This window comes from Triticum aestivum, chromosome 5D, assembly GCF_018294505.1.
Source record: "Triticum aestivum cultivar Chinese Spring chromosome 5D, IWGSC CS RefSeq v2.1, whole genome shotgun sequence".
NCBI lineage: Eukaryota > Viridiplantae > Streptophyta > Magnoliopsida > Poales > Poaceae > Triticum > Triticum aestivum.
Genome location: NC_057808.1, coordinates 470,631,523 through 470,645,413, shown reverse-complemented (window position 1 = coordinate 470,645,413; position 13,891 = coordinate 470,631,523). Strand labels below are relative to the sequence as shown.

General features: G+C 43.9%; 2 protein-coding genes across 2 annotated transcripts; both read right to left on the bottom strand.

Annotated features, from left to right (window-relative positions):
• Positions 1 to 2,280: 2,280 nt before the first annotated feature.
• LOC123122868 (cleavage stimulation factor subunit 50) lies at positions 2,281 to 6,841 on the bottom strand. The gene is made up of 13 exons (XM_044543233.1): positions 6,505 to 6,841; positions 6,332 to 6,429; positions 6,170 to 6,239; positions 5,711 to 5,794; positions 5,536 to 5,622; positions 4,948 to 5,018; positions 4,753 to 4,804; positions 4,606 to 4,663; positions 4,038 to 4,132; positions 3,785 to 3,939; positions 2,953 to 3,061; positions 2,688 to 2,744; positions 2,281 to 2,597 (listed from the first exon to the last, which is right to left on the bottom strand). Exons 1-13 carry the CDS (start codon positions 6,673 to 6,675, stop codon positions 2,451 to 2,453), a joined length of 1,254 nt encoding a protein of 417 aa, XP_044399168.1. The 5' UTR covers positions 6,676 to 6,841; the 3' UTR covers positions 2,281 to 2,450.
• An 856-nt stretch (positions 6,842 to 7,697) lies between these two features.
• LOC123122869 (solute carrier family 25 member 44) lies at positions 7,698 to 11,835 on the bottom strand. Its single transcript, XM_044543235.1, has 6 exons — positions 11,516 to 11,835; positions 10,870 to 11,251; positions 10,563 to 10,759; positions 9,825 to 9,966; positions 8,788 to 8,935; positions 7,698 to 8,136 (listed from the first exon to the last, which is right to left on the bottom strand). Exons 1-6 carry the CDS (start codon positions 11,581 to 11,583, stop codon positions 8,105 to 8,107), a joined length of 969 nt encoding a protein of 322 aa, XP_044399170.1. The 5' UTR covers positions 11,584 to 11,835; the 3' UTR covers positions 7,698 to 8,104.
• Positions 11,836 to 13,891: the final 2,056 nt, after the last annotated feature.

Sequence of the window (13,891 nt, the reverse complement as noted above, 5' to 3'; positions counted from 1 at the left end):
TCGGTCAGGGGAGCCACGAGGGGCCCATGAGGGTGGGGGCGCGCCTCCCTGCCTCGTGGCCACCTTGAAGCTTCCTTGACTTCAACTCCAAGTCTCCTGGATCACGTTCGTTCCAAAAATCACGCTCCCGAAGGTTTCATTCTGTTTGGACTCCGTTTGATATTCCTTTTCTACGAAACACTGAAACAAGGAAAAAACAGAAACTGGCACTGGGCTCTGGGTTAATAGGTTAGTCCCAAAAATAATATAAAAGTGTTTAATAAAGCCCATAAACATCCAAAACAGATAATATAATAGCATGAATACTTCATAAATTATAGATACGTTGGAGACGTATCAGAGACTGAAGGAAATATGCCCTAGAGGCAATAATAAAGTTTTTATTTATATTTCCTTATATCATGATAAATGTTTATTATTCATGCTAGAATTGTATTAACCGAAAACGTGAATACATAGACAAACAGAGTGTCACTAGTATGCCTCTACTTGACTAGCTCGTTAATCAAAGATGGTTAAGTTTCCTAGCCATGGACAAGAGTTTTCATTTGATGAACGGGATCACATCATTAGAGAATGATGTGATTGACTTGACCCATCCGTTAGCTTAGCACTATGATCTTTTAGTTTATTGCTATTGTTTTCTTCATAACTTATACATGTTCCTATGACTATGAGATTATGCAACTCCCGAATACCGCAGGAACACTTAGTGTGCTATCAAACGTCACAACGTAACTGGGTGATTATAAAGATGCTCTACAGGTGTCTCCGATGGTGTTTGTTGAGTTGGCATAGATCGAGATTAGGATTTGTCACTCCGATTGTCGGAGAGGTATCTCTGGGCCCTCTCGGTAATGCACATCACTATAAGCCTTGCAAGCAATGTGACCAATGAGTTAGTTGCGGGATGATGCATTACGGAACAAGTAAAGAGACTTGCCGGTAACGAGATTGAACTAGGTATTGAGATACCGACGATCGAATCTCGGGCAAGTAACATACCGATGACAAAGGGAACAACGTATGTTGTTATGCGGTTTGACCGATAAAGATCTTCGTAGAATATGTAGGAACCAATATGAGCATCCAGGTTCCGCTATTGGTTATTGACCGGAAGTGAGTCTCGGTCATGTTTACATAGTTCTCGAACCCGTAGGGTCCGCACGCTTAACGTTCGATGACGATCGGTATTATGAGTTTATGTGTTTTGATGTACCGAAGGTAGTTCGGAGTCCCGGATGTGATCACGGACATGACGAGGAGTCTCGAAATGGTCGAGACATAAAGATTGATATATTGGATGACTATATTCGGACACCAGAATAGTTCCAGGGGTCACCGGATAAATATCGGAGTGCCAGAAGGGTTATCGGAACCACCGGAGAAGTAATGGGCCTTATTGGGCCTAGGGGAGAGAGAGAGGGGCTGCCAAGGCCTGGCCGCCCCCCCCCCCCCCATGGGCCTAGTCCGAATTGGACTAGGGGGAGGGGCGGCGCCCCCTCCTTCCTTCTCTTTCCGCCTCCTTCCTTCTTCTCCTAGTAGGACTAGGAAAGGGGGGAGTCCTACTCCTACTAGGACGAGGATTCCTCCCCCCTTGGCGCGCCTATGAGGGGGAGGCCTGGCCTCCCCCTCCCTCCTTTATATACGTGGGGAGGGGGGCACCCTAGAACACATCAAAGTTGATCTTAGCCGTGTGCGGTGCCCCCCTCCACAGATTTCCACCTCGGTCATATCGTTGTAGTGCTTAGGCGAAGCCCTGCGTCGGTAACTTCATCATCACCGTCATCACGTCGTCGTGCTGACGAAACTCTCCCTCGGCCTCAGCTGGATCAAGAGTACGAGGGACGTCACCGAGCTGAACGTCTGTAGATCGCGGAGGTGCCGTGCGTTCGGTACTTGGATCGGTTGGATCGCGAAGACGTTCGACTACATCAACCACGTTACTAAACGCTTCCGCTTTCGGTCTACAAGGGTATGTGGACCTCGCTCGTTGCTATGCATCACCTAGATGGATCTTGTGTCTGCGTAGGAAATTTTTGAAATTACTGCGTTCCCCAACAAAGGCTTCATTAGTGAAACAAGACTCGAACCGACAGGTGGGGCCCATCAGGGCTTTTTTACAAAATGCCACGTCACATTGTCCACACAGTTGTCGCTCACGTGACCGTATTGAACCATCTAAGCCACTTCAGTGGCCTTAGGACCAGAGTGAGTTTCGAAACAAGATCAGTGACTGTAGATGGACTTTTCTCTTTCACAATCATCAATGCCATAACAGACAAAAAAAAAAAGAATCTTACTCTACCAGTTTGGTACAATGTCAAGCTTCAACAGCATGTTAAGTACAGCCACTACAGTTACAAGTATTTCTTTCTTTTACCCTGAAGTACACATGATACAACAAACTTCGTGATTTGAATGCTAGGGTTGAATTGAATCTACGCTGTTTATTTCCAAAATCTGACGGATCGGTCATTTCCGCATGTAACAAACACCGGCTCTACAGGGGAGTGCTCCAGCCACCTAGGGGCGCCGGTATGGCCAGAGGGCAATCTTGCTACCCTTTCAGAAGTAAGTGCGTCCCAGACGACAACCTGAAGACCAGGCAGTATTACAGTGAGGCGTGTGCTGAAGGGTTTTTCCCTTCTGAAACACAGATATTACTAGTCTGAATTGAAATTCACCTCGTTGTTTTGCTCGTCGGTTGATAGTACAAACTCCTCAGTTTCGTTGAAGACAGCCTAAACAACAAAATCAATTTGTTGCAACAATGCAGTTAGTTATACAATTAGTTACAAGCTCAAAGCCACAATCTATTTCATATGGACTAGGCTGACTAGCTGAGATACTTAGCTACCATTGGAGCAAGAAGAGCTTGTATGACCAAATGTATTAGTATGTAAATCAGAAAGAAAGAAAAGGATAATGGTATAGAATCGTACTACTAACCTGACACCGGAATTGTGTATTAACAGCACCTGGATATTGCTTCACAAGTCTTCCGGTGCCAACTTCCCATAACTTTATACACGAATCCTTCCCACTGGATAGGATGTACCTGAAAGAACGTTTTTGGCTTCATAAGAGATAGCCAGGATACAAGCACAAACTTTTCTCAAATCCAGGAATATAATAACTCGAAATGGGTGACCAAGTCCTTCAGTTAGTATATATTCATTATAACAGCTTCATTATTCAATCTTATGTGCAAGTACATGCAAAGTTGCAAATTTTAACCATAAAACAAAGCCTTTCTGCACAACAGAGAAATGCTTTGCATTTGCATCCACACTAGAGTGACCAGGTTTGGTCCTCTTTCTCTGATGTATGACCGTCAGATTCACCTCACGATAGTCATGTGACACCTCATTGCTCAGGTATGTCCATCCCTGCCAAGTAACCATGGCACATCACTGCTGTCCTTGTTTAGCCTAAAACGGATGATTCCCTAAGGATTGTATGCAACTCTAATGGTACGACAACTAACCACTTGGAACTGATCCATTATTACTAGGACGAATCGGGTTGGTTTGTTACAGACTTACAGGTGGATTCTCAACACCTGGATGCTACCTGTTTTTTTCTTTTGTTTTGTGCACCTGGGTGCTGGATACAGTTTGTTGTTCCGTTATCTCTTGATAGTGGAGCCTGATCCTTTTGGGGATCATATGGAAAAAAAGGTAGATTCTCAACACAATGCTGAAACATTATGATGTTAAGACTATTTATTCACATATCTTTGTTCCCCAAAAGCATTTTACACATGCCGGCACTTGCTAACCTCTCGTCTTTGGTGAAAATTGCACTCGTAGCTTCTACAGATCCATGTGCTCCAATTATGGGACGAACGCATTCAGCAGATACTCCATCCCAGATGCGCAGAGAACCATCCTTAGAAGCAGTCACATACATGCTCCCAGTACCCGAGTAACGCACCTGACACCCACAAAGTATATATAGGGTGGCTGGTGTGCCTTTCATGAAGATTAAAACCACTGTAGGACAAAGCTTGTAAAGCAAAAGTAAGAAAATACCTGGTTGATGGCAGCACTAGAGTCCTGCGGATTTGCGGATAAGAAGCATGTGAAAGTGTTTACATCATAGAGATGAGCTACTGGGTGATCAGTCCCTGAAAATATTTTGTATCCAAGTCAGCTGCTTCCAAGGATTGCATATTCAATAGATTAATATGGCAATGTGGGCCTCTAATTGAACTCGCACGAAACTAGTCGGTATTTGACAAATAGGCAATGCCAAAAATTATTGAAGTCGGCAGTCTGATTCTGGAACAAAACTCGAATCCTTAGAGGACAGACACCAAATATTCCCAGCTAGATATATTAAGCCATACCTAGAACACATTAGCGAGTTATAATTCTGCAACCGCGTAGAGTATGGACACCATGAGCATATCATGAAAATATATATAATAATGCCTACTATACATGATTGTTTCTTTAAAATGGATTATAAATAAGTCTACTCTTCTAACCAAGCAATATCAGAATTGATAATCATGTAAAACAGAAAAGCTAGAGGCTACAGGTAAAAGTCTAATTACAGAAAGGATCAAAAGCCTAATTACAGAAAGGATCATAGTACCTGCTAAAATGTAATCCCCGCAAGGATGAAAACATACAGACCTAACATTATGAGTATCCTGTTCAAGTAAATATTGGGAGAAAAAAATTATTCAGGCACCACAAACATGCCATTTAGAGTATATACAGTTACTAAGCATTTTACTACCTGAATAACTCTGAATGCTTTTCTTGCAGCAGTTTTGGAGAAGTCAAAGAACCTGCCAAGCAAGTTTCAAGTTCAAAGGACATACATCTCAACAGATATATCGTGATTATATGTAAACAGACCAATTATGCTTAATCTCTGTATGAACTCAAACTGCATAACAAACAACAAGGCAGGAAGCAATGATAAGCATACTTTATCGTATTATCTTTTGCTCCAGATATCAGTATTGGGCTAATAGGATGGAAATCCAGATCATTGATGGGCTGCAAGAAATTAAACATGTTACAAAAACAACTAGAGTACATAGGAGGAACTACAAATCTTCAATTATAGAAACATAGGAGGAACTACAAATCTTTAATTATAGAAGGATAATGGGGGCTTGAATCCATGAATTCAACCACAACCATGTGCTTTAGCACTAGGCACTAGGCAGCCACATTGGCGCCCTACAAGTATAAAGATGTTTACTTGCTAAAAGAAGGCATGGTGGTAACTGAAGAAATTAAAGATAAATAAGCAAAACAATGGATGAATGGACCAAATGAAATAGTTACTAATCACCAGTTACAAAGTTCAATACCCTATGGTGGCAATTCAAGATATAGAAGGTGAAGTAACTACCTGGAATACTAGTTACAAAGCTAGTTGCCTTGTCAGTGCTATGTACAAGAAGTTGGGTAAGCAACTACCAAACTATGAATAGAAGGAGTCTTAACAGGAAGCTATTCCAAAACAGGATGAGAAGAGACTCAAGGACCTAAACAGTAAAATACTAACCTGCACATGGTCATAAAATGTACGGACCACAGGCCGGCCAGAGCTTTCTTTGGAGTCTCCTAACATAGTCTGCTTAATTTTCGACACCTGCAAGTGGAAGTCATACATTGAGCAACGATTAGAACCTAACAAAGCACATCCTGCACTCAGAGATGGAGTGATAATTCAAGCTCACCTCAAAGAACTTAATGGATGTGTCCCCACTTCCAGTTGCAAAATATTTCCCATCAGGACTAAATTTTGCACATCTGGCAACATTCTGCACAAAATAAGAGTAAACCACCGAAAAAGTATATATCATATTTCTTGCCGACTGGTCTGCCACACCTTAATTAACAGGACCAACAAAATTACAAGTTGGGTGGCTATGACGGCACCATGAGGGTGCAGAGCGTGTAAATGGCACCGATTGCATGCTGATCAATTATCCATTGGATTTGCGAGCCAAATAAATTCTTGCTGTTGCTTATAAGATCCGTGTATAAGTAGCACCCATGTTGGGTTCAGAAAATACCGTTGCCCAGTTGAATTCAGATTTAGTTCAAATATCTCATAAACATCACACAGCAGGAAATGGGGTAAAAGTGAATTCCTATGGTACATTGAGCAAAGGGAAAAGTAGAACCATGCCCACCTTATGATCGGAGATGTGCCTGGTTTCATGCTTGGGGAAAGTCTTGGACGGGCCCCTAACATTCTGCACACTGCAGTGAGCTTCATAATCAAATCCATATACACTACACTACACACAGTTAATTTGTCAAATGCTAGAACCACGAGCAATCCTGGGTTTCACCTGAAATCCACGGCATTGGTGCCGAGCGGGCGCGCCAGCCCAGCCGCGGCGGGAGCTCCGCCTCCTCTCGCCGCCTCCTCTTGCTCTACCGCGAGACCCTGCGAGCCGACAGCAGCGAGGGTTTACGCCGGAACCCTAGGCGAGGGGGGCATAGGGAGGGGAGTTATATATACCTTGGCGACGAGGCGGAGGAGGTGGTTGGGGACGGAGGCGTCGGCCCTGGGGGTCATGGTGGCGGCGGCGACGGCGGTGGCGGCCTGCGTGAGGTTCTGGTCGCGGAGGTGCGCCACGATGAGGGCGTTCACCTGCCGCAGCAGCTTCGCCTCCTGCACCGCCGCGTCCATCTCGGCCCCGACCTTCCTCCCCTTCGTCCTCCCGTGGGGTGGAAAGGAAGGGGGACAACTGAAATGGGAGTGGAAGTGGACTCGAGCTCTGCCGCTTCAGAGCAAATGTGTTCAGTGTTCTCGCAGCGGAGTGAACCTCCAGACGAAGGTGAAAATACGTTGTCAGCATCTGGGCAGTGGAAGCAGAGCTAGAACATCGGAGTCGATCTCACCGAACTGCAAACTTCCAGGAAGATAATTAGATGAATGCAATCTGTGGAGACGCCGATTCTGAAGCTCTTCTTCTTTGGGCAGGCAAGCCTTAGCTTTGCCCTGCCAAATAACTTGGCTAGGTAAAAATTTGATGGAGCTTTTTGCTTGTCGATGTATTGACCAACATTGGCTAGAAATATGAACTAGAATGGGCATAGGAGCATTGGCATGCCAATGCCAATAAGAAAAACTTTTGAATAAAGGCATCCAAACAGCATCTTAGATCTGATTGATATTGAGAAAAACAGAAGTCAATAGGTTGACAACTCAACATAAAATAACCAGTAAAAAATAAAATTACATTCAAAAGCATACTAGTCTTTGTCTTCGTCCGATTGAAACGCCTCACGCCAGAGATTGAAAAATGCACTGAACCAATAGTTAAAGGAAAGCGATACCTGCAAACGCCCTTGCAATACCAGGTTTTAAAGACCACAATAATCACTCGCCCCTTGAGACGAGATCTATAAATCGTTGAAGCAGCATCGACGGTTGGGAGGAAAAGGTTACACCCTTTGCCTGCCTATGGCATGCCAATAAATTGGTACCCATTCAATCATCCAAAAACAGCCCGTAGTTGTTGCCTTCTCCTTGTTCGTCTTTCATTCTGCGAAATCTACTCTACTCTAGAACATTTGATGCGAGGACCAGACACTGGCAAGATGATATGTGTTCCACACTTTCTTTTTGATTAAATTAAACTATACTTTTATCACACAAACAGGAAAAAAAACACTGCGAAGGGATCAGACAATGCGCTGCTGCCTGTCTTGACAAGGAAAAACAAATTTTAGCAGAGAAATGAGCAAATGCGAAGCTTGCCCCTCACGTGTCATTACAACTGGTCCCAATCGACCAGACTCGCCATAACAAAGCCTTGGAGTTCAAAAGAATAGAAATTGAATACATCTGATCTCTGGGTTTATATGAGCATTCTGCCTAATCCATAGCTGTCACTAGAGGCAGCTAATACGAGCCTCAAATATTCCGCCAAAAAAAATATTACTACCCTCCAGGGGCACCAAAGTTTGTAAGAACCACTGTCTAGCTATTAAGTCAGCGAGAAACAGAGCTTCGGGTGGGTGTCACTGATGCCTTCTTGTAGTATTGTTGCGTTTCAGCTACCGACAAAAATTCCAGCGTTTTTGCAGGAACCACACAAGGAGATGTCTGCGACTCAGGCCTCTTCAACTTTAGCACATACTCGCTCTGCAGGGGAAAACCAGAAGGATGCTATAGTTAGGGATAAAGAGAACAAAGAATAGTTTCTGATCAGATGAGGAAGTTTTGAGAAATTTAAAACCTGATGTCATCTAAATAAAAGTAGAGCATTAAGATAAAGGAATATCTTATGGAGCTTCCATGTTTGAACATACAACTACAAACAACCCTCCTTTTGTAAAATGGTATTGTGAATAGGAATACACTAGTCATAGCCCCACAAGACAGATCAGGCTGCTGCAGCACATTCCACCCAACTGTGTTTGCTATCTGTATATGCCAATACTCCCACAATATACGACAGTGCAGCAGGAATCCAATCATCCATAATGTGCTAGCTTTCATGTAAGGTAACCTTACAGGGGGCAAAAAGGATAAGTTCCACAGTTTCAGATTGTATTCAAGTGTGGTTTATATTGCATACGGGAGTTATGGTATAGCCTACAGGAGATATGGACAAATTATGACAAGTGACCACAATGCCACCAGACACCCCTAGTATAAATGAGAAATGCTCAAGTATGCAATTAACCGCAAGAGTGCGTATTTATTATATGCAATTTTGTATTGCAAATAGCATTAGATGTGGTGAATATACAAAAACAAACATATAAGACTTGGAAAGGAGGATGGCCATACTTAAGTATTCGTAGCATACAATCATTGATGTACCCCAAGCAGATGAGCTGAAAAACCTTGGACCTAACCCTCTGTAGAAACCTTTCCATCCATCTTCAGCGATCAATCTTCTAACTACCTCACTGGCTTTTGGCTTGTTTTGATTAACCTAGATGAAAAACAAGAAAAATATTAATGTGGCTGATATAAAACCATAATTCGCAGGATGCATGTCACAGTTAAGAAATATTAAAAAAATGCAAATTCTTGATGACATAAAGAAAACATCTGCTGCACAGAACATTTTCTTAAAGCATCCCCAGAAAAATTGAACAAGGGGGGTTGAACGCTACAGTATAGAAGTGTGATTGTAACAAACTAAAAGTCTACACTCGACACTATCAACACAGACAAAAACATGTAATGTTAAGAAAGCTGTGAAGTGTGTCCATAAAGTGCATGTCATATCCTTGAGAAACTTCTAAGCCACTTCAACATTACACTTTTTTGCTACTACTCACTATTAAATAGAGGTTTGTTGAAAAAGCTTTAGGTAAAAAATTTCCCTTTTGACCCCATAATAACTACTATAAGATAAAGAAATACAAATATTCATTTACATACAGTGGCTTGCCTTTCCAATTATCAACTATTGAGAGAAGAAATATACTTGCCTACTCCCTCTGATCCAATAAGTGTCATGGTTCCAGTTCAAATTTGAACATAAACCATGACACTTATTTTGGATCGGAGGGAGTAATAAAGACTGTGTTCCTGAATTCTAGCTCCTCAGTCCAATGCTATTCTATATTATCCAAGAAAAAAGTTACTTAGGTTTCAGAAGGACATTAGTGAACTTCAAGACAAAATGCCCATGCTCCTAAACCTTACTTAATAACTGTACTGATATTCTGATGATGGAGTCAAGTTATAGACATCTTAATGGCATCAGCGTGGAACTTAATAAGCACTAATTACAAGGGCAGTCTTGAAAAATGAACTTCTTCAAACCCAATTTGGCAGAAATAAGCGACAATAATCAGAAACATAAATGTCACCTGCAGCCTGGTTTTGATTGTATCTAGAGGAGTTGAAACACAAGAGGTCACTGCCCCAGCAATCATTCCCCCTGTTGCTTGAACACCGACTATTTTCAACTGACTAGGAGCATCTTCTTTATCATTCAAATGGCCAAGAGCACTGTTTACACAAGCAGAACAACAGCAGTGAGCTCAGGTAGCTATGCTAACAAGATAAATAACTTTATTTCAATTCTTAACACTTTGATGCTATCACCAATTAAGAAAGAACTCCCCTAAACTAACTTCTGTACTGACCCTTAAGAGCATACTACTATGTATTTCTGAGTACTTAGCGTCTGAGAAGTATTATATAACCCAAACCACTTGATCATGGTTACTGTTTCTACCTATAGGAAGACAGCGCAAATATGAAAAGATTACCAAAGCAAATCAACCAGAGCACACCAAAGTAAGATCATAGTTTTCCAAAACAAATAGATCAATGTATATAAAACCGTACTTTGGGATTATTGGACCATGGTAGACATGACAACAGGAAAGCAAAAGATGGATATGTGATTGAAAGAGTCTGTCACCATCAAAGGAGCGGTTTTAAAAAGGTTGCATAATTTCAGAGATCGAAATTGCCAAAATATACATACATACAGTTAGCCTTTTCTTCTTTGTTCAACTTAAGAAATCCATGAATTTAAACAACATAGAGGCTAAGAAAGAGAAACATAGCGATAACCCAATTAGACCATCACTACTAACCTCCAAATCATACGCTGGCTGAACCCATAGCTTGCCCACCAAACAGCGCTAGACGGTGCATACGTCATAACAGACAGGCCAAATCCTCTGTACAATCCCCGTGGCCCATCAGACTTCATAATCTTTTGAACAACATCTATTCCACCCTTATATCTGACATGACCAGAATATCCTTGAACCATCAATTTCTGGCTAACCTGAGATACAGGCCAATACAAACATGATAAATGGATTTACCTAATCTGACAAACATAGCACAACTCTTTGCAGCAACATGGAAACTGGAAATGGCTAATGGTAAGCATACCACATCAATGGGCACAAAGACAGCCTGCGAGCACAGAGACGCCGTCAAACCACCGAGGCCATTAGCAAGGGCAGCCTCCATCGACTCTGACAGCTGAAGTGGCTCAACAAGCTTGAGCGAAGTCGCCTTTGTCTTCTCGAGCGCCGTGAGGAAGATAATCCTAGCCGGGATAGCCCCGGTGATGACGGTCCCAAACCCTCGGTAGAGCCCAGGCACCCCATCCACCTTGAGGATGTTCTTGAAGGTGGCCAGGGCGTTCCTCCTCAAGGCCTCCCCGGAGGCAACCTGCATCCGGGTCTTGATCACGGACACCGGGTAGAGCGCCACGGTCACGCAGCTGAACATGCCGGCCCCCACCACATAGAGCTTGGTCATGTCGAGGCTGCAACATGTACACACCGCAGTTTCAGAACAATATACCAAGCAGAGAGCTACCTAGAAGCCCTAATTCACCACAGCTTCCCCAATCGCGCTCCATCCGGGAACAATAGCAGCCACGGCAAGTTCCTAAATCGAAATTTCTAATGCCAGTTCCGAATTGCGGACGGGGGGAGGCGCGGAGATTGACAACTAGGTACCCGGGAGCGCACGAGACGGGGTGAATTGCGGGGGAACGGCGGAGAAAAAAGAAGAGGCGGGCGCTTACTTGTCCCAGTTGATCTCCGTCTGTTGGGGGAGGGAGGGGATCTTGGCCGCCCTAGTAGAGGTGTCCATCGCCGCCCAATCCCGCGATCCCCGGAGGCGAGGGCGCGGAGGAGGGGCGCCGCCGCCGCGGCCGGGGGAGGGCGAGGGCTCGGCGAGAATGGTCCGGCTGGGGGTGCGCTGGCCTGCGCTTCCGCTTCCGTGGCCGTCTTGGCAACAACTGCAGCTACTCTTCAGCGGGGAGGAAAGGGAGCATGTGTTCCTCGCCTCCTCTGGCTCGGAGGCGTCAATGGCGTCCCGGGTGGGTACTCTTCTTGGGTCGCGTCGCCAGTTTTGCCCAAACTTTTCTTTCTTGAGCCCAAAGCAAAACCGCGTGGTCGTTGTTGGGCTCCGTCGTGCAGCCCGTTTGCTTCGCTATTTTCTGGGGAGATATGCGGCGTGGTCGTTGCCACGTTATGCTCGTTTTCCACCGGCGTGGCTATCAGATTGAAAGTTAAACGGAAAATTTTAAAAACCCTGGTGATGAGGTATTTTTTTTCAGATTTCAGAAGCTTCCGCTCAGCGACTTCTGACATTGTCCATGTCAACCACCTCGAAGACCGCCTGATCAGAATCTAATCGAAGGTCAGCTTTGCAACACCACCCTTGTTGCAAACCTTTCAAAAGCAATAGTTGGTATGTTGCAGAGCGGCTACGGCGAGGGAGGCGGCTGCGACTGGATTCACAGTGACCGCGACGCAGCTCATCGAGATTGGTGGTCAAGATGTAAAGCAACATCAGTTCCCTGGGGGGGGGGGGGGTGTTGTGAGGGTCAGATTGGTCGCCGGGAGCGTTTTGATTTCTTCCATGGCGTTGTCGGCCTCGGTGGTCCACTCGAAATCAGTTGTCTTCTTCAGGAGCCAGCACAGGGGAAGTGCCTTCTCACCTAGCCGGCTGATGAACTGGCTTAGGGAAGCCACGCATCTGTCCAGTCGACGGACGTCCTTGAGCTTCTCCAGCTTCTTGAGCTTTGTCAGCACCTTGATCTTGTCGGGATTTGCTTCAATCCTGCACTAGGAGATGAAGAATCTCAACAGGTTACTGGATGGCACGCCGGAGACGTACTTCGTTGGATTAAGCTTTATGTTGAAATGCACGGAGATTTTTGAAGGTCTCACGCAAGTTGTTAATGAGGGTGTCGGACTGTCGGTTGTCTTGGTCTTGACGACCACATCATCAACATACGCCTCTACGGTTGTTCCGATCTGCAGCTGCAACATCTAGATCATCAACTGATAGGTGGCCCTGCACACTTTAACCCGAAAGGCATTGTGATGAAACATAAGGGCCTGTATGGTGTGATAAATGAGGTGGCCTCCCGGTGGGACCCCTTCATTTTAATCCAGAAAGATGAGGTCATGGTCGGCCGTTGCGTCGATCTGGTCAATGGGTGGCAAAGAAAACAGGTTCGTCAGACACACCTTGTTGATGTCCTTGAAATTGATGCAAAGATGCCACATCGTGTTCTTCTTTGGCACCATGACCATGTATGACAACTAGTCAATGTGCTTGACTTCTAGGATGAAGCCATGGTGATTGTCCAACCCGATAACAATATTTTGAAATTTTAACAATAGAATTAGTGTTTGATAAAAATAAAATTTAGAAGGTAGCAACTCCCCTTATCAGTCAGAAGTAGTAAGAACGCCTAGTCCGATCTTGAGTGGAACAACAACAAAAAAATAGAAATAGTTGAGAAAACAACATATAGCTTAATGATGCGTTTGGTAGGTTGCATCATTTTTTGGGCTATTTGCAGGTGTGGCTCAACTGAACCAGGCTGAGTGAAAACAGGGAAAAATAATGTGTTCTGCATATACTTAGTTTGTGTGCATCCCCTCCAGACTGGTTGAGCAAAAACACATGTATAGTGTTTTGTTGCAGACCTGTTCTAGGCAAATGCAAACCGTTGTTGGTTGGTTACAATTAAGACATGTGGTTTGATTACCTCTTGTCGGAGTGGTAAGGTTACTAGCACGCATGACATAACATAGCCAACTAATAACAAGCAAAGCATAAACCAGAGTCTTACTCATCGTCAGTTAAACTGACAAACAGTTGCGGCAAGTCTTAAACTAAACATCCAACGTGAAAGTGAAAGTGCAACTAATCCCCGGGTGGTTTTGGTAATTCATAACAACATATATCTCATTGAACTAATATTCATTCAAGTTAAAGATTTCAGGAAGTTCAATGATTGGCATGGCAAGGACTAAGTGATTGTGGACCCCTCAAAATGCTAAGGACATGGATTGGCAAAAGCTCAAGACTCTACATTTTTGGTTAAGTGATCCAAGATCACATTGAGTCCATAGAAAGCCAATACTATTAAAAGGGGATG